At 57.0% G+C, this 24,129-nt stretch overlaps 8 protein-coding genes across 8 annotated transcripts; 3 read left to right on the forward strand and 5 right to left on the reverse strand.

Moving 5' to 3' along the window:
• Window positions 1–193: 193 nt before the first annotated feature.
• Window positions 194–1,423, reverse strand: SLS55_002185 (uncharacterized protein; the record flags this gene model as incomplete). The annotated part of the gene is made up of 1 exon (XM_066773669.1): window positions 194–1,423. One exon carries the CDS (start codon window positions 1,421–1,423, stop codon window positions 194–196), a length of 1,230 nt encoding a protein of 409 aa, XP_066636236.1.
• Window positions 1,424–7,019: 5,596 nt separating this feature from the next.
• PSY2 (Platinum sensitivity protein) lies at window positions 7,020–9,912 on the forward strand (the record flags this gene model as incomplete). Its single annotated transcript, XM_066773670.1, has 6 exons — window positions 7,020–7,133; window positions 7,227–7,323; window positions 7,381–7,462; window positions 7,516–7,565; window positions 7,623–8,765; window positions 8,822–9,912. The coding sequence occupies 6 exons, from the start codon at window positions 7,020–7,022 to the stop codon at window positions 9,910–9,912; spliced, it is 2,577 nt and encodes an 858-aa protein (XP_066636237.1).
• Window positions 9,913–11,678: 1,766 nt separating this feature from the next.
• SLS55_002187 (uncharacterized protein) lies at window positions 11,679–12,838 on the reverse strand (the record flags this gene model as incomplete). The annotated part of the gene is made up of 2 exons (XM_066773671.1): window positions 11,679–12,568; window positions 12,625–12,838. 2 exons carry the CDS (start codon window positions 12,836–12,838, stop codon window positions 11,679–11,681), a joined length of 1,104 nt encoding a protein of 367 aa, XP_066636238.1.
• Window positions 12,839–13,890: 1,052 nt separating this feature from the next.
• On the forward strand, window positions 13,891–14,742 carry SLS55_002188 (uncharacterized protein; the record flags this gene model as incomplete). The annotated part of the gene is made up of 1 exon (XM_066773672.1): window positions 13,891–14,742. One exon carries the CDS (start codon window positions 13,891–13,893, stop codon window positions 14,740–14,742), a length of 852 nt encoding a protein of 283 aa, XP_066636239.1.
• A 1,563-nt stretch (window positions 14,743–16,305) lies between these two features.
• Window positions 16,306–17,270, forward strand: SLS55_002189 (uncharacterized protein; the record flags this gene model as incomplete). Its single annotated transcript, XM_066773673.1, has 3 exons — window positions 16,306–16,682; window positions 16,759–17,074; window positions 17,250–17,270. The coding sequence occupies 3 exons, from the start codon at window positions 16,306–16,308 to the stop codon at window positions 17,268–17,270; spliced, it is 714 nt and encodes a 237-aa protein (XP_066636240.1).
• An 830-nt stretch (window positions 17,271–18,100) lies between these two features.
• Window positions 18,101–19,977, reverse strand: SLS55_002190 (uncharacterized protein; the record flags this gene model as incomplete). The annotated part of the gene is made up of 4 exons (XM_066773674.1): window positions 18,101–19,047; window positions 19,098–19,387; window positions 19,440–19,575; window positions 19,629–19,977. 4 exons carry the CDS (start codon window positions 19,975–19,977, stop codon window positions 18,101–18,103), a joined length of 1,722 nt encoding a protein of 573 aa, XP_066636241.1.
• An 822-nt stretch (window positions 19,978–20,799) lies between these two features.
• Window positions 20,800–21,634, reverse strand: SLS55_002191 (uncharacterized protein; the record flags this gene model as incomplete). Its single annotated transcript, XM_066773675.1, has 2 exons — window positions 20,800–21,572; window positions 21,631–21,634. The coding sequence occupies 2 exons, from the start codon at window positions 21,632–21,634 to the stop codon at window positions 20,800–20,802; spliced, it is 777 nt and encodes a 258-aa protein (XP_066636242.1).
• A 1,869-nt stretch (window positions 21,635–23,503) lies between these two features.
• Window positions 23,504–24,087, reverse strand: SLS55_002192 (uncharacterized protein; the record flags this gene model as incomplete). Its single annotated transcript, XM_066773676.1, has 2 exons — window positions 23,504–23,971; window positions 24,028–24,087. 2 exons carry the CDS (start codon window positions 24,085–24,087, stop codon window positions 23,504–23,506), a joined length of 528 nt encoding a protein of 175 aa, XP_066636243.1.
• Window positions 24,088–24,129: the final 42 nt, after the last annotated feature.

Consider the following 24,129-nt stretch of genomic DNA (forward strand, 5'->3'; position numbering starts at 1 on the left):
CATGAGTTCCACGATAACGAGGTTTGACCAAGGATGATGGGAAGGTTGCTTGAACTTCTGGCGTTTGCTCGGCATCACACTCTTTCTTGACAGATAGAACGATAGCTCAACATATCAAACGGCAGCAGCAGTAGAAAGCCCAAAGGGAGAAAGGTTCAAAGTGAAATTACATTGTCATTGCTTTTGAGGATAATCAGACAAGGGCATCGGGGTTCTCCTGGAACCTCTTCGCTGTGCCCACGCCAGCAACACCGTCTTCTTGAGCCTCGCCCAGCCACGGCTTCTTGGCTTCACCCAGAACACTCTCGGACAGGAAGTAGACGAACAGGCCGACGATGATCAGCACAAAGGCAATGGGGTACATCCAGTGCACGGTGTAGTGGAAGACGCGGATGCCGATGATGACACCCCAGAAGTTGCCGGTCAGCAGCGAGATGTTGAAGAAGGCGGCGCTGGCGAGGCGGAAGAGCAGCGGGGCGAGGCTGTAGAAGAGGAAGAGGATGAGGGTGTAGCCGGTCATGTAGCCGCCGACGGCCGAGTCCCAGGTGGCGGAGCGGAAGCTGGGGCGGTCGAAGATGGCGGCCTGGACGCCGTTGATGAACATGGCCCAGAGGCCGAGCTGGCCGAGGACCTCGTACATGGGGCGCTTGGAGACGAGGAACTCCTCGAAGGTGTTGGTGAGGCCGTAGAGGGCGGCGCCGAGCAGGGCGAAGAGGTCGCCCTTGAGCTGGTCGGCGGCGGGGCCGGAGTCGGCGGAGCCGGTGATGGAGTCGGAGGCGAGCAGGATGCCCATGCCGCCGATGCAGATGAGGATGCCGAGGTACTGGGTCAGGTGGTAGCGCACGCGCAGGAAGACGAGCGAGACGGCGACGACGACGACGATGGCGAAGAAGTTGATGAGCTGCAGCGACAGGATGGTGGCGTAGCGGTAGCCGAGCACGACGAAGTAGTTGCCCTCGACGTCGAGGAAGGCGAGGATGAAGTAGCGCCAGCCGTCCTTGACGAGCATGGCGCCGTAGCCGCGCCAGCCGTACTTGTACACGGTGTAGGGCGTGTAGACGAGGTTGAGCAGCACGTAGTTGAAGAAGGTCTGGAAGGCGGGGATGGACGTGCCCTTTTGCGAGAGCAGCGTCGAGAAGGTGTTGGTCGACGTGATGCACAGCGCGAGCACCTGGCCCAGGAACAGCGCGTACCAGAAGAAGCGCGTCTTGAAGTACGTCGTCTGGATGTTCAGCCAGCGCCGCCGCTGCGGCTTCTCCTCCTCTGCTGCCCCGCCCTCGGCGGCAGGCGTCGTCGTCTCGACCAGCGCCGGTTTGATGTCGTCGGCATTGTCGTTGTAGTGCTCGAGGGCGGGCTGGTGGCTGCTCGAGGCGGGGCGTGCGCCAGCATCCGCGCTGGTGTTGGTGATCTCGGCGGCCGACATGGCGGAATAGTTAAATCCTCCTCTTTGCCTTCTCAATGCGAATCCGGGAGGCGCGCTGTTGCACCGTGAGGGCTGACGCTACCAGAGATAAGAGCCGGCGGGCAGTGAAGCGGCCTTGAAGGGTTGGAGCTTTGGAACGGGCAGCGAGCGCAAAACTCCAGAAGTCGCTCGCTCGTTGTTTGGCGGTCTCCGCGAGGGAAGAGGATGAGATGTCGCGAGGGAGAGTGCGGCGCGGCGACTGCTACTTTTTCACGACGCGGACTGGTACCACGGCCATCTCGCCTCATGGGCCCCGCTTCGGCACGTTCTAGCTCTCGGAGCAAGCGAGAAAGCATGGCGACTTTTCCGCCCGCCAAGAAGGCGGTGGAGGACGGCCGTGCGCCCTGGTTGGCCGAGCCGGTGGGCGGACGACGGGTGACGGGCTGCACGGGCGGATCGGTGGGACGCCGCTGTCGGCTTGTGCCTGTCTCGGCCTGGCGCGTCGGCGCTGCCCGTTGAGCGGCTGATGGCTTCTAGAAGGCTAGCTGGACGGCAGGGATGAAGAAACGGCTCGGTGGATTCCTGGACGCGAGATCGTGGCTGCCTCAGGCATTCACAAAAAGTGGTGGTCTTTCTGCTTATCTTGCACTTTGCGATACCAAGCCGCCCGGATTTGCTGCAACTTGATGATCAAAGCAGATCAACGATCGCCATGCATCGTCGTCTACAGCAACAGTTGCTCGTGTTGCCCTTCAGCCGTCATACTTTGACACACCATTTTCTTCCATTGCCACATATCTGGCCAGGCAAGCTTTCGCGACCCTTCTGGGTCCCCGCCATCTCCACTTCTGCCAAATCCAAACGCTGTTTCTTTTTTCTTTCCCTTTCCTACTATCTCAAAGCAGTAGGGGTCTGACTAGCCTCCGCGAGCTGTCATGCTTTATGCAGATAGGTAATCTCCCTCGCTGCTGCACTACCTGACGCCAGAACGACCCAGCCTACCGCGCGCACGTGGCCTGTGCCGGCTGGCACTTTCGTTAGTGTGCGTTTGGGTTGCACGGGAACACTTTTTTATTTTCTCTCTCTCTCCCTTTGGAGAGGATATCGTGTAGGTGTAGGGAGATGCGGGGAAGGTGGTTTGAAGGGTGGGTGGGGATCCCATTTTGACATGGTGCTCATCCATGCACACCGACTGACCCTGCATTTGGTTATGGGAACAGTGCGATGTATGTGCCGGTACCAAGGGCGTGGCAAGGGAACAGATCAGGTCAGGATCGCTGAAACTCCGCAGTAAATCCTTGCCTGAGTGAGAGACCTTGTCCTTAGGACCCGGCGTCCGGGTGTGAGCTATATATACCTGAGGCCCTGACGATCCTGCCGCGATACTTTCCCGAGGCTAACGATGACAGCAGAGTGATGGGGGATCCTCTTCTCTTATCCCCTTAACTCTCCCGGGAAATGTCAATTTTGCCGGAAAGGACGGCCGGATGATCAACCGGGCAGGGACTCGCCGTGGGGTCCAAACGTGGAAAGGAACGGGAACAGGTGCCTGGAAGTGGCTGGCGTCATGACTAAGGGGAATATGCACCTACTGACACGCGCCGACTCTTTCGATCAAGACAGTAGTTTCTCAAAGTTAAACAGCGAGGAGTGTCGGGTGACGGGAGAGCATGGAATCTGGAATTGGGGCACCATCTCAGTTCTGGCGAAAATGCCTCTGCAGCATCACGCGTGCAAGTGCGCTAACATGCGGTGCTTCCAGGACGAGCAATACTAGTGCCTCGCTTGAGACCCTTGCTTTCGCTCCCGTTTCTCCAGCCAGGTCCAGCCTCTCGCGTACATGTCCGATAGCTGAGGCACCCCACAGTTGCATATCTGCGCTGGGACGGTCTGATCTGCTCCGCGCACTCGCAGTGCAGGCTAGAGCTGAAAGACACGCCATGTGGCCCGGGCGTAATGATGCTAGATAGGGACTATGCGTCCAGATCGGCAATATGCACAGCGCAATGACTTCCAAAAGGAGAAGCGTTCGCCTCAGCCCTACTGGAACAGGCATGGTCGAAAAGTGTAGTTCGAGGTGGTATGTACCGTACAGCTGAGCCCAGAACTGACGCCGTGCTCCCGTGCATGGTTGGTGTGTTGCTTGGAAGATAGTCTGAGGGGAAAAGAAGAAGCCACCCGCGGCCAGGCCCGCTCATAGAAAATGAAATGCGAACTTCAGGCGATGGCGCTAAGGAGAATCCACAGAGATTGTTCACGCAGTTCAGAACCGCTGTCGTGCATCTCGTAAGTGTCCGCGATATGCGCGTCAGAAAACGACTCTCTCCGGGAGAATCTGTAGTCAGAATTGGTCTGGAACCAGCCTTCGCCCCGCTCTTGCATCCAAATCCCCCGCCTTGCTCAGCGGACAGTATTGCTAGAGTTGAGATAAGGCAAATGGAGCCTGAAAGTAGCTCAATGCGCCTCGATGGAGACCGACTGTCGCTTCTTGCTGCCGAACCAGTTTCGCTTCTTAGACTTAGGGCCCGATGACTCCGTCCTATCCTCCGGGACGGCTACCGCAGATGTCTCCGGCACATTGGAGGCGTTGTATCGCGTAGAGGCGGCCGCATCGAGCCTGGGCCCGGTGTTGCTCGCCACAGATGTACGTCGAGAGCAGATGCTGTTCCTGGCGGGATTGCGGGCCGGGATCTCCGGTGCGGGCGAGGTGCCCACATCAGCCTGCACTTCATCCTGTTCCTGCTGTTTTCGGTTGCTTGTCGTTCTTGCCATTTCGAGGTACTCTAGTCGGAAGGGTTAGTTGGCTTGTGTATGCATGAATGCGAGCTATGAGGGCTTACGGGACTGCGTGGAAGACTCGCTTTCGTGCGACTTGGTAGAAGAGGAGGAGCTATCCGTTTCGTCTTTCTCCTCCACCATGGTAACAATGTGTGGGCTCATGACAAAGGAGGACGCTCTTGTGGGCGGCTTAGAATGACTCAGACGATACTGTCTCTTGCGCCCGGACAAGCTCGGGGCTTTGCTGGGATCATAGGTGTACATGGAGGGCTTGAAGTCTGGCTGTCTCGTTTGCAGCATCATGTGGCCATTGGGGCTTGGGTCCCGACTGCGAGAGAGCATGATCGAATCGATTGAGAGATCTTTGTGGTTGTCCCGACCACGTGAAGAAAGGCTGGGCTCACTGGCAGCCCTCCTGCTCATATGAGGCATGACCGGCAGTGATCTTACGGAGGAGCTGCTTGATGTCCTGAGGTTGCTGGGTCGCTGTGGGGTGTATGTATGCTTCGCATATGCCGCAGGTTTATCAAGGCAATCCGAGTGTGCGCGAGGTAAATTGGGCCGAGCCGGAGTTGATGCTGGGGTAGTTGGTGTGATTTTCGCCTTTTGTTCTTTTGCTTGCTCGCCGGCAGCTTTCTTGGGCTTCTTGACCTTTGCAAAGATGGGCATCTTGACCACGACTTTTTGAAACACCACAAATAGCCAAGCTTTGGACGTCAAATCAATGGAAGCCAATCGATGCTTAGCGGAGGTTGAAGATGCAAGGGGCTTATCCGAGTTGCGAGTGAGCGAGAAACAAATCGAAGAATGGTCAAGGAACGGGGGCGGGGGATCGCTTTGTACTCGAGACGCGGCGAGGACAACAGGTTTCTGTTACGAGGGACATGGCAGCAGCCGTGTCGTTTACATACGTGGGATTCACCCAGGATTATTGAAGCGGGCTTACCGGCGCCACGCAGGTGCAGGGGCCATATCTTTAGCGGCCTGTGGCTCCTAAGCTTTTCTTAGTCGCTCTGACGAGCTCGTACTTCATCCATCCAAGCCCGCGGCTCGGCCGGCTAAGCTGATCGGACGTAGCCTTCAACGGCGAATCGTCTGGCCTCGCTCGACCATGATTCGAGGCCTTGCTCCGCTGTGCTCTCGTCGCAGATTGAGAGACGTCTGGAACGGTTGTGGTGTCGGATGTAAATGTGGCTTTGCGGGCGACTGATTGCAGAAACTTGAGCTCCCAACCACTGACGCATTGCAAATTGCGGTGGTGCGGGTGTCGTCCTTGCAGTCCCGCCCACGTCTGCGTCCAATATTGCTTCCGGCACGTGTCAAGCAGGCGCGCCGTTGCTCGTCAGACTCGACACGCGGTGTCTGACTGAGCGAACCGATACTGCAGGCCGTCGGGAGATGGTCCACCAGGCTGCAGCAGCTGAACACAGCATGGCGATAACGCGATAGACGAGGCCGGACCGCGCCTATCGTGCAGCAATGGCCAGATCCGGATACTCGAGCCCAGCGGACGGCCGTTCTGGGCACCCGACGTCCTGGATAGGCAGGGTTCCTTCCGTGGCGGTCAAAGCGATGCGTGCTCTCATGCTTCTCCATCGTGGGGCTGGCCGACGAAAGGCGCAGGCGTCCAAGCGTAGGCAGATGGGTCCCTCCGCTCCACAGTGCGCTGGCGGACGTGGGGCGCCAATGGCATTGGCATTGGCATCCTCCAAGACACCGATTGTCCAGTCGCCGGGTCGGCCACGTGCGGACGCGAGGCGGGAGTGTGCGAGGGATGCGGAGGGGTGGAGGCTCGGAATGTGCCAGCGACGGCCCAGGAAGCGAGCTCTGCTCAGGGTTCGCGGTAGGCATTGGGCACGGCAGGGTCGTCCAGCAGTGCGTTCGCCGCCGGAAGAGGCAGCTACTTGTCAGCCGGGCCAGGATGCAGCGCCCTGGTCCCGGGCGCGCGAGGGCGGCCGTGCGCCGGGGCACAGGCGCGGGCAGCTTCGGCCATGCTTGCCACGGGCTGGGCTCACGGCTGGTGGATCGCAGGAGGTCGTCTTCGGCGCCAGATCAGGTGCAGATAAGATTTGGAGTTGGCAGCAAACGCCGGCGTCGACCGGAGCGGCAGCAGATCGCCGGCGGCCTGAGGCAGCGCGTGCGCACGGGCCGGGCTATTTCGGGCGACGGGGACGCTAGGCCCAGCTTCGTCACCACTCGCAAGCCGGCGACGGGCCAAGGCCACAAGCAGCAGCCTGCCAGCGGACCAACACCTGCGCGCGCCGTCACCCAGCCTTCCGCCGCGCTGCCCCTCCGCCCTGCACCCCGAAACGCCTCCATCTGTCCGTCGCCGCGACGTCATTGCCTCACCAGCGCTCTGCTCCCCGCGTTGTCGCGCCCGTTGACGCGCTGGTCTCGACTCGGCGCCCGCTCCGCCCGCTTATCGCTGGTTATCGACCCTCGCAATTAGCCGCTGCCGCTGCCGCTGCCCCTAAGCACGCAAAAGCCTCCCCGACCGGAGCGCGGCCCTCTGCAAGACACGACGCGCCCACCGTCGCCCTTCCGTCGATCTCGTCTCAACCGCCCGTCATCATTTGACCCGCCGCGTCGCTTCCCTGTCAGTCGAAGCGCCGAGGTCCCTGTCCGGAGCCGTTGTTTGTGCGCGCGCGCGTCGCCCACCCCAGCCGCACCTCGTCGTCTCGTGCGCCAGCTCGCCCGACCGCGACGTACCACGCCCTTCGCGACTCCCCAACCGCCGCCATCAACAACCCCGCAGCAGGCGCATCAGCTTGCGCATAGCTGTCCAGCCCGCCTCGGCCTGTAGCCCGAGCGACGGAAGGACGGCCGCCTCGCGCCCACTATGGCCCTGGCTGCGCAGCCGGCGAACGATCGCAAGCGCGTCAAGGTCTACGAGCTCAAGAATGGCGACTGGTTCGATCGAGGCACCGGTTTTTGCACCGGGACGATGGTGAATGTATGTCGTGATGTTTGCCTGCTGCCACGCCCTGCGCGCGCGCCCTCTGCCTCTGCCAGTGCGCAACGTGCTGACGAACATCGCCACTTGTAGGAGGAAGCGCGCATTTACGTCCAGTCCGAAGACGAGCCCATACGCACTTTGCTCGAAACCCGCGTGACCAAAGATGATGGATACCAGAAACAACAAGGTGATATAGGCCGCGGCAGTACCAACTGGCGGAGGGGGCATGCTGATGATTGCGCAGACACGCTCATTGTATGGACGGAGCCTAATGGCACCGACATGGCGCTTAGTTTTCAGGAAGCCGAGGGCTGCGGGCAAATATGGTACGCCGTTACGCCCCGGCCGTTTGGAGGGAGATTGCTGACCACTTTGCCAGGGACTTCGTCAGTGAGGTGCAATCACACCTTATTTCGCTATCAGGAGCTGGTGAGCCTACTTGCGCACACGCCGAGTCACTGATTAATGCTGACCTATGTGCGCCAGACGATGGACTCTCAGACGACGTCATGGACATGAATCCAATCATGCTCCCCGATCCCGAACTCGGCAATCTCCCGGAAATCGAGCAAGTCATGCGCGCGGCGAACAATACTCCGCAGGGTCGCGACGCATTGGCTAAATTCATCGTCCAAGCGGGATACATAACGAAACTCGTCCCCCTCGTGGAGATGGCCGAAGACTTGGAAAGCTTGGAAGATTTGCACCGCCTGTGCAACATCATGAAGACGCTCATCCTGCTCAACGACACGGCCATTATCGAGTATGCCGTGACCGACGAGGTCATAATCGGCGTAGTCGGAGCGCTCGAATACGACCCAGACTTCCCAAGTCACAAGGCGAACCACAGACAGTATCTGGCTGACGAGTCAAGGTTCAAGGAGGTTGTGAAGATTGAGGAGCCACTCATCAAGAAGAAGATTCACTATACATATCGGCTGCAATACCTCAAAGACGTCGTGCTAGCGCGCATTCTCGACGACCCAACGTTTTCGGTTTTGAATTCTCTGATATTCTTCCATCAGGTTGATATCGTCCAGCATCTGCAGGCAAACCAAGCATTTCTCAAGGAGTTGTTCGGCATTTTTACGCCGCAGGAAAGCAGCGGCCAAAGAAAGAAAGACGCAGTCCTGTTCATCCAGCAATGTTGCACCGTTGCGAAGAGCTTGCAAGCACAAGCACGTGCGTCGCTATACTCGAACTTCCTCAGCGGGGGGCTCTTCAACGTCATCACTTTCGCGCTCAGGCATACGGATGCGGCCGTACGTGTCGCGGGAACTGACATACTGGTCGCCCTCATCGACCATGATGCTATCATGATGCGCAGCCAGATTTTCAAAGCCATCAATGACAAGACCAAGCCACTAACGGACACGCTGATTGAGCTTCTTCTGGTTGAGACGGATTTGGGCGTCAAGGCGCAGATGGCTGATGCCATCAAGGTCCTCCTGGACCCCAACGCCAATTCGGCCACCATGGAGACACTTGGTCGTGCCAACAGCGAGTTCCTTGCCAAAGTCAACAGGAACGCCCCGTCACCGCAGACCGACACCTTCATACAGACTTTCTACGATGACTCTGCGAGGAAGCTCTTCCAGCCGCTCAAGGACTTGGTAGGACGCGAGTCGGGTAAGTGCTGCCATTGAGAAACTTGGTTGTTTGCTGTGCTAATTAGATCTATGCAGTGGAAAATCTCACCATTCAAGAGGTGTCGCTGTACTCGCACCTGGTGGAAGTTCTCTGCTTCTTTGTTCGACAACACCCTTTCAGGAGCAAGTATTTCATCGTCTCCGAAGATATTGCGTCCCGCGTGGCTCAGCTCATGGCTTGCCCCGAGAAGCATCTCAAACTCACTGCATTGAAATACTTCCGGACTTGTGTCGGATTGCACGACGATTTCCACGACCGACAGCTCATTAGCCACCGCTTGTTCGATCCTATTCTTGACATTGTCTACGAAACAATGCCGCGAGACAATCTTCTTAACTCTGCATGCCTTGAGCTTTTCGAGTTCATCAAGCGCGAAAACATCAAGCTGATCATCAACCATCTCGTTGAGAACTACCGAGAAAAACTAGAAGGGATCACCTACGTTCCCACATTCCAAAACCTCATACTGCGCTACGAGCAGTTGCACGAGCGCCCGGATGCCACTGCCCAGAACTCGTTTGCCAGCGATGATACCGAGCCTGGCCGCATGCCCATGAATGGTGGTCGTATGCAAGGTCTCCGCGACATGGATGCCGAGGAGGAAGCATACTTCAACGGCTCCGACGATGAAGAAGAAACCACTTTGCCATCGCATACGGGGAAGCCTGCGTCCAACGGTGCTCGACCTCTCGTCGACTATCCCGAGGATGACGAAGATTCCATGGACGTGCTTCAAGAGGGCGTCGTGAACGCGACACCTTCGGTTGAGCAAGAATCTGCATCGACAACTCCGCCAACTCCGCCTACCTCAACATCTCCTGTCGGATCTCCGACAAGTGACCAAGTAACAGTTCCCTCAACTCCGCCTCCAGAGCGCCTTTCGGAGAAGCGACGTAGGGAGGAGGATGACGAAGATGAACTTGGCAAGCTCTCCGCTAGCAGTAAGCGACGCAGCTCTTCGGTCAGTACCGCAGGCAGCAACAACGGCACTACAGGTGCAAACACAGGGCTCAGGAGGAAAAGGAGCGTCAATAACGGGAAAGATGGACCGCAAAAGATGGCTATCAAACTTGCGCACGCCGTCAAGAGCGGTGGCGGCGATGATAAGGCCAATTCCGGTGACTGAGAGCAGGATGATTCTGCAGAACGACAGCTCTGCTTCTACCGGACCCTTGGCCGTTGACCCATGGCCATGTCTCTCGAAGCACGGCACGTTGATGGTCAGGCCCTTTGTCTGATACCGATTTTCAGTACGATGTCAAAAGCTCGCGCCAAAAGATTATTGTTGATGCATTTCCACGGCGCAAGCGGGAATCCCGCTCTTACATTTCTCACAGGATGGAACTGGAGGGAGGAATCAAGGAGTTTTCCGAGAATCTGTTTTTGAATGGATGCCTTTTCGAATCATTACCCATACACAGTTCGCTTTCGGCGCATGGCGCAGACTTGATCGCTTCCACCAATATCTGCTTTTCTTTCGGCTTGGATAGGGAGGCGAATTGGTTGCATATTGCTACAAACCATGGCATTTTCATGCTGAAATATTTGCACGCCCTTTTCCTCCCCTCATGGACGAACGAGGTGGGGAATGGACACGTCTATTTTAGGGAAAAGGCGGAGTGGGTGGATGAGGGCGCTCGGCATGCAGACACCTCCGTTATCGGACTTTGCGGGGCCGGGCTGCTCAGCTTGGGTGGATACCAGGCTTTTCTTTTTCGTACTATCCCATTGCTTGGCTCTCTCCTCATTCCTCTCTCCTCACATGCGTGTTGGCCTTCTACTTATTTTGCTATCTCTATTTAGCAGCATTCTCCTTCGCTTTCGATGTTTTCATATCATGCGCATGGGTTCTCACCGTGGTGGATTCGTCTCACTGACAGTTGAGACACGGGGAAGGGGAAAGACGAAGCGATGGAGTCGGAAGGGGAGTTTTTATCTGCGCATTCTGGAGGAAGATACGGGGAGCAAAGAAGAAGGGAGTGCTTATGGGAAGGATGGTTTATGAAACTCACACTACTCCTTCGTGATCAAGTTCGAAGGGGTGTGTGGCAATGCATTCGATGGCTTTTCATCACTCGACCTTTCTTTCCACCGCATGCACTTGTGAGCTTTAGGGTTTCCCATTTTGAAAAAGAGCTGTACTCGATGAAAAGCCCGTGCTGTGCCACTGGCGCGTCTTCCAGGCAACTATCCATAACTACAACGATACGTACTCGGTGCTCTATAGGTAAGAAATCCCGGTCGAAGAAGCCTCGGATACTGCACTTACGATGCTTTGTAGCACTGTAACGAATGAGCTCCGTACGTTTTCTGCAGGGGACCACTCAGTCCGGGAAGGGGAAGAGGCGTGATTGGAAAGGCATTCGAAAATGCTACCAGTAACCTCAGGACCGTCCCTGATGATGCTGTCCAAGTCGCCAGGAACCATGTCTCGATTGCGTTTGAGCGTGATATGGTTCAGGACGCCATGGAAGTTTCCCGGCGGCAATGTCATGACCCAGTACACGCTTTGAATATTGCCAAGAGCGTGATGGTGCGCCGGAAGCACGAAGGGTCGCAGCTGGCGTTACAGCCGGTCGTACAACAACACTTGGTTGTCTCAGATCCGTCCCATCGGCGATATTGCATCCCTGAGCCAGGATTGGTTCTCTAGAATACCCTAATGATTTGGGCATTTCGGGTGAGGGATCTATATGATGTATCACATTATACAACGCAATCAGGGCATAAGGTCACGCTTGAGAACGAAGAAGTTGGTTTATTCCTTGAAAAGTGATGTGACACTTGAGGCAAAGTGCCTGAGCACATATATAACTGGGAACTGATCTTTATTTTTTTTTCCCTTTATATTCCATCATTCGACACGTATTTCTTTTCCGCCTTTTGTCGAATCTAGGCTTTGACAGCCCCTTCCGCTTCCTTCGCCAACGCCTCGCGCCTGGAGACGCTCTTGGGGTCGAAGAACGGCCTCTCGCCAATGCCGACGGCCCTGTTGCCGAAGCGGGGGCCGATGTGGTCGTAGTCGAAGGTGGCGGTGTGGAAGACGCTGCGGTTGTCCCAGATGGCGATGTCGTTCTTGTTCTGCCAGCGGAAGCGCACCTGCAGCTCGTGGTTCTTGTACAGCAGGTCGAGGAACCAGTGCAGCAGGTGGTCGCCCTCCTGCTTGGTGAGGCCGTTGATGGACCTGGGGAAGACGCCGACGGGGAAGATGCTCTTCCAGCCGCTGACGGGGTTCGTGCGCACGACGGGGTGCGTGGCGCGCAGGACGGAGCCGGTGTTGGCGGGCGAGCCGCGCGGCTTCTCGTAGACGGAGAAGCCGCCGGTCGAGGCGACGTCGTTGAAGAAGGGGGCCTCGAAGTTGGCGGTCAGGGTCTCGATGAACTTCTGGTACGGAGGTGAGAGACGGTCGTAGAGGTCGTACCCCGAGGCCCACAGGGTGTCGCCGCCTGTGCGTGGCAGCTCGGTCAGCCGCAGCGAGGTGTAGTCGGCGGGCACGGGCTCGAACTGGATGTCCGAGTGCCATTGGGCGGACTCCTGCGTCTTGCCCGAGAGCTGTGCGGACTTGACGGGATCGTAGTACTTGCGGCGCTGCTCGGAGGAGATGGTGCTGATCTCCGGATCGCTTCCGCCAAGCTCGCGGTCGTCGTTGAGAACCGGGTGGATGTGAAGGGTGGAATCCGAGGGCTTGCCGGTGAGCTCGCCCAGACGGTGGATCAGTTTCTTCTGCAGGTCGTTGGTGAGGTCATCCTGGGCGCGGAAGAAGACGACACCACGGCGGGAGACTGGTGCATTCGTGAGTTCTTTCAAAGTGCATCAGGGGGGTTTTTCGGAGACTTACTGGTGATGGCCAGTTCCTTGATTAGCTCATCCGCGTTCGGTGCGTTGATCCAGTCGGCCAGGTTCACGTCCTTGAACTCGGTTCCGATGATAGGAGTAACATCGAAGGACTCGAACTGGTCGAGAGCACCCGAAGGCTTCGGATACTCGCGGTGCTGGGCATCGGCCTTTGAGGGAAGCACGACGACCTCGTGTTCAACTGCAGCAGGAGCCATTGTTCTTGTCTATTTCAGAAGGGTGGAGGGAGGAAAGGACTTGAGAAACGAAGACAGCGGCTGCAGCTGCAGCGAAGATATATATTGGAGATGCAAACAAGGCCATGGGATTGTTGCAATGCCATCAGGATGGATAAGACGGCAACGCACGTGCTATGACGACAAATGGGGCTGGTTGACACAAGGCACGAATTGGCAAATCAGATAGCCTTCCCGCATCTAGGGCCACACAGACAGGACGCAGACTGCGGGAATTGGGAAAGCGGGGTTGGCTTGGAGGGGCACAGTGAAGGTGGGTTGATAAGCATTAGAGCAGCCTATGACAGGCGTGTGCGGAGGGAGCTTGGGGCTATGCTGACCAGGCTCGAGTGAGAATCGCGACACGAGAGCGGGGGGTAAATTGGAGCCAGGAACGATGTTATTCGTTGAAGAGGTTGTGGTGTTGCTGCGCTTGGCGAGTTTGGCTGGGGATTGTGTGATCGGGGCATGCGATGGCGTCTTGCGCGTCTTGCGTTGAAATCGATTCAGGCCGCCAGAACAAGCAAGCAAGTCGGAACGTACCAGATTTGCCGAGCCCGTTGAAAACAACGGCAATAGTGCGGCCTATGATTTTCCAAGAGCGGCGGGAGGGCTGCAGAAGTTGAGTGCCAGAGGCTTGTAGCTTGCAATACCATCGCGCGTACGCTCGAATCATGCTTTCCCGTACATTGCCTCGCATCCACTCTTTACTGCTGCTAGGCTGCCATGAGGAGGTCAGAGATATAAGGCTGGCTGATGGACGGGAATGATTGTTGATCCCGAGCCCAGGATGCAGGGCCCGTATTTGACTAGCCACCCGTCCACGAGAGAGTAGTGCTTTGGCCAGTACTTGGTGCCGTCCATAGACCTGGCCAGTCGAAATCAATAGGCGTTATATGGATGCCCGCGAGACAGTGAGGTGTGTGTTGGAGCGGGACACGGGGAACACAACGCTTACCGAATGCGGTGTAGCGCGGATCCGCCTCCAAACATCGCACGGATGAGATCATCGCTTGTCCCTCCAGACAAATACCATGCTGAGAATGTCTCCATCCTCCGTCGACTTGCTCGTCCTGGGCGCCGGGTGGACCTCGACCTTCCTCATCCCCCAGCTCGACGCCGCCTCCATCTCCTGGGCTGCGACCACCACCACCGGCCACGATGGCACAATCCCCTTCAAGTTCGATCCGCACTCTTCTGACCAGGCTCAGTACGACAAGTTGCCTGCTGCAAAAACAGTCCTCGTCACCTTCCCGCTCAAGGGCCCTGGCCAGTCCCGCCACCTGACGTCCATGTACCGCAAAAGCCACGGCGATGAGAACAACTGGATCCAGCTAGGCTCCTCTGGCATCTTCGCAGCCCCCCACTGGAATGACTGCGACTCCTCCTACGACACCGACAACCCCCGTGCCATTGCCGAGGATGAGCTGCGGCAATGCGTCGGTGGCTGTGTCCTCAACCTGTCCGGTCTTTATGGCGGCACCCGCCACCCGAGCAATTGGATCACGCGCGTTGCCAAGACCAAGGAACAGGTCAAGGCCAAGTTCGCCCTCCATATCGTTCACGGTGATGATGTCTCTAGGGCCATCATCGCTGTCCACCGCAACTTCACCGCCGGGAAACGCTGGCTGGTCACCGATTTGCATGTCTATGACTGGTGGGACCTGATGCACGCCTGGGCTCCTGTTGCTGAGGCATCGGCCAAGGAGACCCTTGGAGCTGAAGAGGCAGCAAAGCTCGAATACAGGAAGTGGATCGCCGAATTGATGGAAGAAGGCAGCGTCCGTGCTCTCCCGCGAGATGCCGAGACGCTTGGTAGAGTTCTTGATTCAAGAAGTTTTTGGAAAACCGTTGGAACTTGGCCCGACCATGGAAGGGTTGTCTGATAGGAGAGGCAACATCCTGTAAGTATCTATTAGGTCACTGATTATCCACGTTGCTTCCAGCTCAACCTTGTATTGGTAGCGTACTGCCCTGTATGTTCTCGCCCCAGATGACACTGCCACTCGGGATCATGTATAGAGGAGCACGATCCGCGCCATCAAAGCCCCGATACTCCACCTTAAGGAGCCAAAGCCAGGACGCGTGGGCAGCTAACGAGAATAAATCTAGTTGATCTAATACGAGTCTGCTATGGCTAATTGTCGGGAGCTTGCCCTACAAGGCTGTGCAAATGTGGCGGAGAGACCCGCATAGAGTGCAACATGGGTGTCACGTCCGATTCTATAGGCTCGGATGTTGTTACCAACTAATCACGGAGAGCAAAAGACGATTTCATGGCGGCCACAGTGAAGCTTGTCTTCCGGCCGTACCCGCAAGCCCCTCAGCCACATCTTCAGGCCGTCTATCCGGCTTTTGTGTATTCCACACTAGCCAACGGGCATTCTAGAGTCAGTGATCGACTTACTCAGTGGCTCGCAAGTACAAGCGCGGGAAATCTCAGCCAGCCACTGTCGGCTGGGTGGTCATTGTATTGTGGCATAAGGTTTACCCTACTAATTTTGCGTGTAGGAGCCCAAGCGACCACTGCCCAACAGACCGGTTCTAGGTGTTTGATGAAAGCAACCGACTCTGTCTCCGAGCTAGCGCGCCGTTTCGTAAAATTCCTAGGCGGTTATTCCATGTCGGCGATCACGCCGCACCAGAGCCTTGCACGTCCGTCTTGGCTTGCATCGCACGAGTCAACTACCTACCCGACCACGCACACCTGCTTCTTCCAACATGACACAAGGCTCTATTAGCCCACCGACCAGGACGCATGTTGACTACTGTTCCATGGGTCGGCAAAAAGCAAATCCAGTCAGCCCACCGAAAAGGCCCTGCGAGCACCTGCATACGCCTCCTCTCGTAGCCACAAGCGAGGGCCTATTCTTCATCTTCTCCGACTGCGCCCCGCTTGTAGCAAATGATGGTGAATTTCAAAATATTTCAAGAGCCATTCCCCCGCCATGTTTGAGAAATGCCTTTCCGCCGCCAATCTTTCTTCTCTGGGTTCTGATCAACAACACAAGAGATCGCCATGGCCGGGGAGGACCGGGGCCCGATCTTGATCTGGAACACTTGCGTGTTTGGATCTCTCGCCGTCCTACTCGTGGCTCTGCGCCTTGGCTTTCGAGGATATCGCAGGCGATTAGACTTGTCTGATTACTGCATTCTCGTTGCACTGGTAAGTATCCTCAGCTGTGGGCTTCCTTTCATGCGCTAACAGTGGGGATAGCTGTGCTCGATTGCACAAGAATGCTTCAATCTGATAGGTAAATCATGCCAACCCTCAGTGCATCCGCCACCGACTCCTGACACGTCTCAGCCGTCATCTCATATGGTTATGGCAAGCATGCGGCAGACCTACCTCCATCAATGAAGAGTTCGGTAGTCCCGAAGCAGGTGCGCATAGACCTCTCACTATCCGCTGGAAGACGCGCTGACCATTGCAGCTCTTCTTCGCAAACATGGTCGTCTTCAAGCCGACCTACCTCTTCACCAAACTCTCCCTCTGCCTGGTCTACGCGCAGCTGTTCAAACGCGCGGACTCGACGACGGTGCGCATTACGCGGGTGCTCGTGCACCTGACCACCGTCGTCGTCGTTGGTTACTACGGCTCGGCAACGCTCATCAGCATCTTCCAGTGCAATCCCATTCGCAAATCCTACCTCTCCAAGACGTCCGGTACCTGCATCGACCTGACGCAGTTCCGCTTCAGCGGGCACGCCGTCAACATCATCACCAGCATCATGGTCATCTGCATCCCGCTGCCCGCCCTGTTCAAGATGAAAGACAAGCGGCCCGAGATCAAACAGCTCCTCTTTCTCATCCTCCTCGGCTTCGTGTACGTTTCCGTCTTTCCCTCCCTTCCTTCCCCGCGAGCTATCCTTTGTTTTCTGACTGGGGGAAATGTAAAACAGTCACACGTCCTGCGCAATCACCCGCCTCGTGCTCCAATTCTTCCCCGACCCGGCCGCGAAAAAGGACCCGCAGTGGGCCAACACGGTGCCAAACACGCTCTCCATGGTCGAGATGGACGTCGGCATCATCGCCGCCTCGCTCGTCGTCATGCGCCCGTGCTTCCAGTTCCTGTACAACGTCGCCACCGGCCGCTCCAATGACGACTTACTCCGCACCACTCGCACCGGCGGCGGTGGATACCACAGCGGGTCGAAGCTGAGCAGCTTCGGCGGCGGCGGGACCATGTCGAGCGGGATGATGCGGCGGGAGAGGAAGGTGAGTAAGGTTGTGGATATCGAAATGGAGAGTAGGTTGGTGGGGGAGAGCAGAGGGGGGAGCGTGGGGGACGTTGGCGGTGTGAGGGATAGCTTTGGAGGCGTGGCGGTGGAGTGCGAGGTTTGGGAGAATCGACAGAAGGGGAGCATGAGATGATGATGACTGGTTGATCCAGTCGCAGCTACGTAGTAAGTAGAATAAAACAAAAATAAAAACAGTCAATATCCCACTTCCTCTACTCTTTTCTCGCATGCAGGTACAGTAGTCGCATCTGCATGCACGCACGACACCGAAGCTCGAGCATTGAGATGGCGTGGAATCAGCATCCAATACCCACACCCGGCCGCCGTAATTAATTCTTGCCCGAATGTTCCCGAGCTTGCGTGCCGTTCCCGAGACATTCATCTCGCACCTTCTCGCGACGCATTTAGGCTCGAGAGGCTCTACCTAGTCACGACCGGAAGACGGCCTCGATATGAAAAACGCTGCGGTGCGGCGCCTGCCGAGACATCCACTTTCTTTTTCCGTGCAGGGGCCGTGATGTGTACGGGGCCAGCCCGCCGTGCCGCGAGCGGGGAGTGGATCGGGTATAGATGGCATCTGAGATTGATTGAGGGGGCGACCGCTCCGGCCGGCTTGGCTTCGCAGAGAATCAGGCAGGTGATAATAAGGGGAAGGATGGAGCAGGGTACTTGCTCTCGCTTCGCGTCCATCATCCGAGATGGTGCTGCACATCGATCGAGTCAGGGCCATGCAGAGGCCCCCCACTCCAACGCGGATGTGAATCGTGCAGGGGTCGGCCCGGGGCGACTCGTCGTTTCACCTTGTACGGCTGTTCCCGCGCCCTTTTCTTGGGTATGCGTTGCAAGACGGACATGTCGACCGCCTCCGTTGGCTGTTCGATGTAGGTAGGTACAGAGGTGCAGGCTGGATTGGTCTATCGCGTGAAGTGGAAGTGAATATTTACATATCAATAATACAGGAAGGAACAAGCATTACAACCGACAGACAGCAACGCCATCAAACTCATGCGTGCTGGCCGTGGCCGTGGCCGTCGCCATGACCATTTCCGAACCCATTCACCCACGGGTTACCGAACCCCGTCGCCGCGCCGCCGTCCACCTCGCCATCCCACCAGTCCCCCGCCCACCTGCACTCCCAGCTGTCCGGGTCAGTCGGGTCGTCGCCGACGAGCGTGTTGCGGCGCGGGAACAGGCAGTGTCTGCGCTCGAACGCGACGCCGCTCGCGACGTCGTCGCCGACGAACTTGGTGCCGGTGATGGTTTCGGGCGGGGCGCCGCCCTCGACCCAGTCGACGACGGCGGCCAGCACGCTGTGGGCGGCGTCGAACGGGATGCCGGCGGCGGGGGCGCCACCGCCCTGGCCGAGCACCCAGGCGCCGGGCCCGCCGTTGCAGTGGTTCATGCCGCTGACGCGGAAGAAGCGGAAGAACTGGTCCATGTCGGCGTACGAGTAGCCCATGCCGCGCCGCAGGTGGTGGTAGAAGCGCGGGGTGTTGAACGACGAGATCTGGTTGTCCTGCTGGCCGTGGTACGAGAGCAGCTTGCCGCCGCGGCGCTGGAAGCGCGCGAGCGACGCCGGCCACGTGCGGATGTTGGCCGGGTTGCGCGCGTCGGCGTAGGCGGCGTCGAGCGCGGTGAAGGCCGCCGCGTCCCACGTCGGGTCGTACAGCACGTACTTGAACCAGTCTTCCGAGTAGGAAAAGGGCGCGCCCGCGTACAGCTTGGACACGGCCTGCTCCTCGGAGCCGGGCTGCATGCCCGGGAAGATGAGGCCGCCGTCGAGGCCGAAGAAGGGCGAGAAGACTTGGCGCACGATGCCGACCTGGATGGCGTTGAGGCAGGTCGTGGTGTTGGTGGCGTCGAGGCTGCAGAGAAGCGTCTCCGGGTTGAAGTGGCAGAGGGTCGGGTCCTCGATGATGCCGTCCTCGGCGCCGTCGATGCCGTCGCACTCTGGAGCATGTGTGAGTACCATGGTTGGCGTTCGGGGAGCGTGGACTTACGGTTGAGGACCTCGTTATGGATGGTCGTCTTCCAGGTGTCGGCGGAGATGAAGTTGTCGGAGCCTTTGGCGCCAGTGATGGGATAGAAGCTGGCCCTCCACGAGACCAGGTTGTTGAAGTCAACGGCTGGGGCGCCTGCGACGATGCCATCGTAGTCGTCGGGGAACTTCTCGGCGGCTTTGATGCCCATGCGTCCGCCCAGCGAGCAGCCCAAATAGTACGACTTGCTAATGTCGCCGTCGTAGAAGAGCTTGGTCAGCTTCTTACCAATGTCGGTGATGGTGTGGAGCCTGGCGAGGTCAACAACGATGCGCCACAAGCGGTTGGAAGGGCATTGCTCACGATCTCCAGGCGAAGTCTCTCTTCACCTCATCGTTCTGGTAGAAGGCGTTGCCGTACGTGCCATTGTGGCCGTTGTTGGAGCCGACAGCTGCAAACCCATTCAGGGAAGTGTAGGCGAGGTCCTCGTACTTGACGCCTGCGGTGGGTTAGTGCTGGCAATGGGAGGGGGAACGATGACGGTTCACATACATCCGTCAATTCCGCCGTTGCCGGTTGCCAGAAACCTGCCAGTCCATTCGCGCGGAAGCCACATCTCATAGGTGATGCTGGACTTATCCGACGTCGGGATGGACAGGGCGATGCGGCAGACGTCGGCCGACACCAGCTGACTCTCGCGGCTGCATGTTGCGTCGTTGTCCGGGAACGTGAGCGTCGTGTTGGCCGGCACGAACTCGCGCGCAGTCAGGGTGGCGTTGTAAACGTGCTTTTGCGGCTGAAAGGAGAGGCAGGATTGCTGGAAGGGATCCGTGTCGTTGGTTGCTGCAGCCGCGAGCGACGCAAGCAAACCCAGCGAGCTGGCCAGGATTCGGGTTGCCATGTTTCTTTTTTCGATCCGGAAGTGAAACAGACAGTCCAAGAGGGGAGATGGAGCAGCGCAGCAACAGCAACAGGAGATGGCCAGGCGTCCGAGAAGCAGCCCATTGGTGATTTATCGCGACTGTGCCGTGCAATCAGCCAGCGTCAACGCAGGGGTAGCACTCGGTTCGGCAGCGTTGTGGGCATTTCGGACGTTACCCAAAAGCAAAGAAGCTGTGCCACACCACTGACTCTGGTGAGCTCGGCAAGGCTGACAGAACCCGGGTGATGCGGCGGCCCGGGCTGCGTTCCTTTTGCGTTGACGGTTGACATGACACGGCCCGCGCCCCGCCGGTGGGGCTCACACTAGTTAAAGACTAAGGCACTGCCCCCGGTCGCGGAGCCTTCCTTCACGCCCAGCCCGACAATAATCTATTGCACCAATGGATACGAACCGAGCCTCTGTACTTGAATCACCATTGCCGGGCTCCGCTCCAGTAGTAGCATCCTGAATTCCACAGCTCATTTCACTTCTACGCCCCTACCTTTCTTCTGTATTGTGAAGAAGAATATTGTCATATTGGTTTATGCTTTTGAGATACTCTCAATATATCCACCCCGCTTTTTGCTATGTGGAATGGTAGATGGTGAGGGCAGTGGTGATAATAGAGCAAAAGATGTGAAGTAGGAATAAGTGTTGGCACCTGCATCATGTAAGGTGGTGCTGAAAGGGAGTTAGAGATCCGTTAGGGCTATGGATTCCCGAGAGTGCTTCGGAATGGCTCTTGAGACCTTTCCAATGGATTCCTCATGCTGAATGTCGGCTAAGGTCTCAGAGATGTTGCTACTGCTCAGTCCTTTGCCGCTTTGTGGCCGGGTCAGCATCTGATGAGCCCCTCGTAGGACTTGTGCTTCTCTTTCTCTTGCCTAGCTCTTCAGGCTCCTTCTCTACCACTTTCTTGTAGAGGAAACCTTCGCGGATGAATGCCGTGACTGGTATAAGTCGAAGATCCGGCGCGCTGATCTTGCCTCCCCTCCGCGTCATTCCTCTCCAAAGATTGGTAACCAGCAGGTCTGCACGCTTCTTGGCGCGCTTTTTGGCACACACCTGGGACCTCGTCTGCTCGGGAAGCTCACGAGCTGAGATGCGGTAGCGAGTCGCATTTTCAATGGCTTCGATGAAGCACTCAAAGAAGTAAGCTCTCCAAGATTTCATCAAATCCTTGACGGAGGCGGGAGCGTGGTCTGGACAGTTGAAGATGGCTTCCAGATCCACGTGCTGAACTGCTTGGTCCCACATGTCCGAAACCAATGTCTTTGGATCCTTCGCCCACTCCTGTCGCCATATTTCTACCATTTCTCCTCTGCTGAGATCCAGCAAATCAACGGGAGGTTTGTTGGAAAGCTTGGCCTCGTGAATTTGGTTGGCCTTGCGCATGATGAATTTGGTGAGAATAGACTTATCCAGCGTATTTGCTGCTTTGGTCACACCAAGTCGGAACATTGTCCGGGGAGATGCCCTTCCGGTGGTGATTGGGATGATGTTGTCAATTCCTCTCTTTGTCAAGCCATGGTCGACGAGATATACCAATTGCCGACGAAGTATGAGGTGGAAAACTATGAGAAGTTAGTTGAGTAGTAGTGCCTCCGTCATTTGTCCTCGGGGCGAGCTCACTCATCTGCTGGCCATGTGTTGATTTATACATAACCTGTCCATCGTCGAAGATGCCAGCATCGCCAGCTAGCATGATGGTTGGTAGCCACATTGGATCACCCAGAGGTTCATCTGATCCCATGACAGAAACACGGACCATACGTACGGGACTATCGAATGCCTCAGTGCCGGACTTTTCGGACTCAACCGTAGTGGCCGTCCCGTTCTTGGCTGAGGTGTATGGGAGTGCCTGCGCCTCTGCTTGACTTTTGGAAAAGGGATTTTTTGATGCAATTGACAATCTTGCCTTAGAGTCTTCATGTAGGTCTCGTCGTGGAGTCGAAACTGGCCTAGCGGAGGACTCTGGGTGAGTACCGTCTTCTTCACCATGGATGGGAGGGCTGGCCGATTTCAGTTGGAGTGAGGTCGGACATCCGACATCATTCTCTTGCGCTGGTGCTTCTGGCACGGATGTCGCGGCGCCAGCCAGGGCAAAGTAGGCCTGAGGTTGCATTGAAGTAGCGGGGTTAGGGTACTCCGGGCTGAGATGTTCCATCTCGTACTCCACTGGGTTATCAGAGGTCTGCCGCGGGAGCTAGGACGTCCTGACAAAGTACTCGTTTGGAGCAGTCTGCTTTGTGGGAAAGGCTTCAATCATACGAGGTTGGGAAGCCCTCTCATGGTGGAGAGTATTGTCCGTGGTGAAGAACATTGCCCATGGTGCAAGGTGAAGCAGGGTAGATCGACAGGTGCCTTATGAAAGTATGAGCCTGGACCCTTTCTGAACCTTTCTACATCATAGGCAAGGGCACGTACCATACAAGAAGGAGCCCATGCCCGCTGCTACCAAAGGAGCCATGAAAGGCGGTTGTGGCAAAGAAGATACTGATTGGCAGGCGATCCAGCGTGTGGCGCGAATTTTCATCTAGGTTAGTTTACAGGCCCCGAACTATGGTCATTATCTTGAAGCATGGGGCTACTGTTCTCTGTTCCAGAAAGCGGTCTACTGGCTCAAAGTTGGAGTGGAAACATCAGGCCGGCTCACCTGCCTAGTGGATTTGGCTTGGTTGTGTTTCAATCCTGTAAAACGACACGGAGAAAGTATTGCATCCGTGCTGTTCATGCCAGCCAAACTAAGGAAGAAATCTTTCAGTATCTGAGCAAAGTCGTCAGTAGATGTTTCTGCACCAGACTGGACGAGGCGAGTATAACAGAGCTCCTCAGTCGGCACGCTCTACCGACACGTCCACCAGCACTTACACTCGCACATTTCGGCTAGCCTAAGCAGTAGATGCCCGATACGTAGGTCGTGGAAGTTTATGTCCGGACGTATCTATAGGGAATTAGAACCCATCTCTACGCCCGAATTTTCACTTCAACTCTCCATGTTTTCGGTGGGGCTTAAAGGGCGCGAATACTCTATAGCCTGCTATGGTGATGGGCGTATCAATGGGCGTGTGGTGGATTGTGCTGACTGAGGAGACAACGGGTTTTGAGCTCTAGTTGAGAGTGCATACTATGGGGCACAGTAGCTTTTGGTGCGCGGCGAAAGCTGTCTGTGACTGTAGTTACACGTCAACGGGCCGGGCAAGTACAGGAATTGCTTCGAGAAAAGGGGCAATGAACCAGACAATAAAAAAGATGTCGAAAGAGGTGGCCTATATGTTGAGTTCTTATTGCTACTGTATACATGCAGCTAATGAGCAGAGATGATCTGCACGGTAGTATCTCCAGAAGAGATGTGAAACCTTCACCAAGAGAATCCAAACGCCCTCGCGCCTACCACCAGATGCAGCCTCATACATCACGACATATTCATGCTTGCCATCATGTCGTGTCCATCATCGTTTGTTCCGTTTTCAAGTTCCAATCGAGTTTGTCCAGCGAACGTCATTCAAGCGCCATCGCCCCAGATGCCGATGACGCCCATGGTAAAGGCCAAACCGCTGATGGCAGCCCTGGCGCCCTCAGCGATCCGGAACCTCTCAACGCCGTTCCGCACCATCTCGCCGTTGACGTCCTCGCCCTTCTCCAGGTCGACCCAGCTGCGCTCCGCACTGGCATTGCCGCTGTCATCGGGCGCACCGGTCTCGCTGTCGCTATTCTGCTGGCGCAGGGCGTAGTCGACGCCAGCGCCACCGGCGGCCGCGACGAGAGAGGTCCAGAGCAGGTAGGGGTGACGGGCGCGCGGGGGCGACAGGATGAAGGCGAGCGAGAGAGTCGAGACGGCGGTGGCGGTGAGAAGGCGGACGTGGCGTTTCGCGGTGTACTGCATGGACAGGAAGGTGGTGTAGCCGTGGACGGCGGTGGGGAGTTCGAGCAGAGCGGGCAGGGCGGTGGTGCTGAGCGTGTAGGAGACGCCCTGTATTCCTCTTATCAGCATGGACGCCAGGGTCGAGAGGTTGTTGCAAGACTTACCGTCAGCAGACCGAGGCTGACGGTGCCGACGAACTTGCAGAGTGCAATGGTGCGCGCCATGATGGCCGACGGGAGCGGCTGCTCGTGCAGTGGGAAGATTGA

The sequence above is a fragment of the Diplodia seriata genome, assembly GCF_021436955.1.
Source record: "Diplodia seriata strain FDS-637 chromosome Unknown scaffold_2, whole genome shotgun sequence".
Lineage (NCBI taxonomy): Eukaryota > Fungi > Ascomycota > Dothideomycetes > Botryosphaeriales > Botryosphaeriaceae > Diplodia > Diplodia seriata.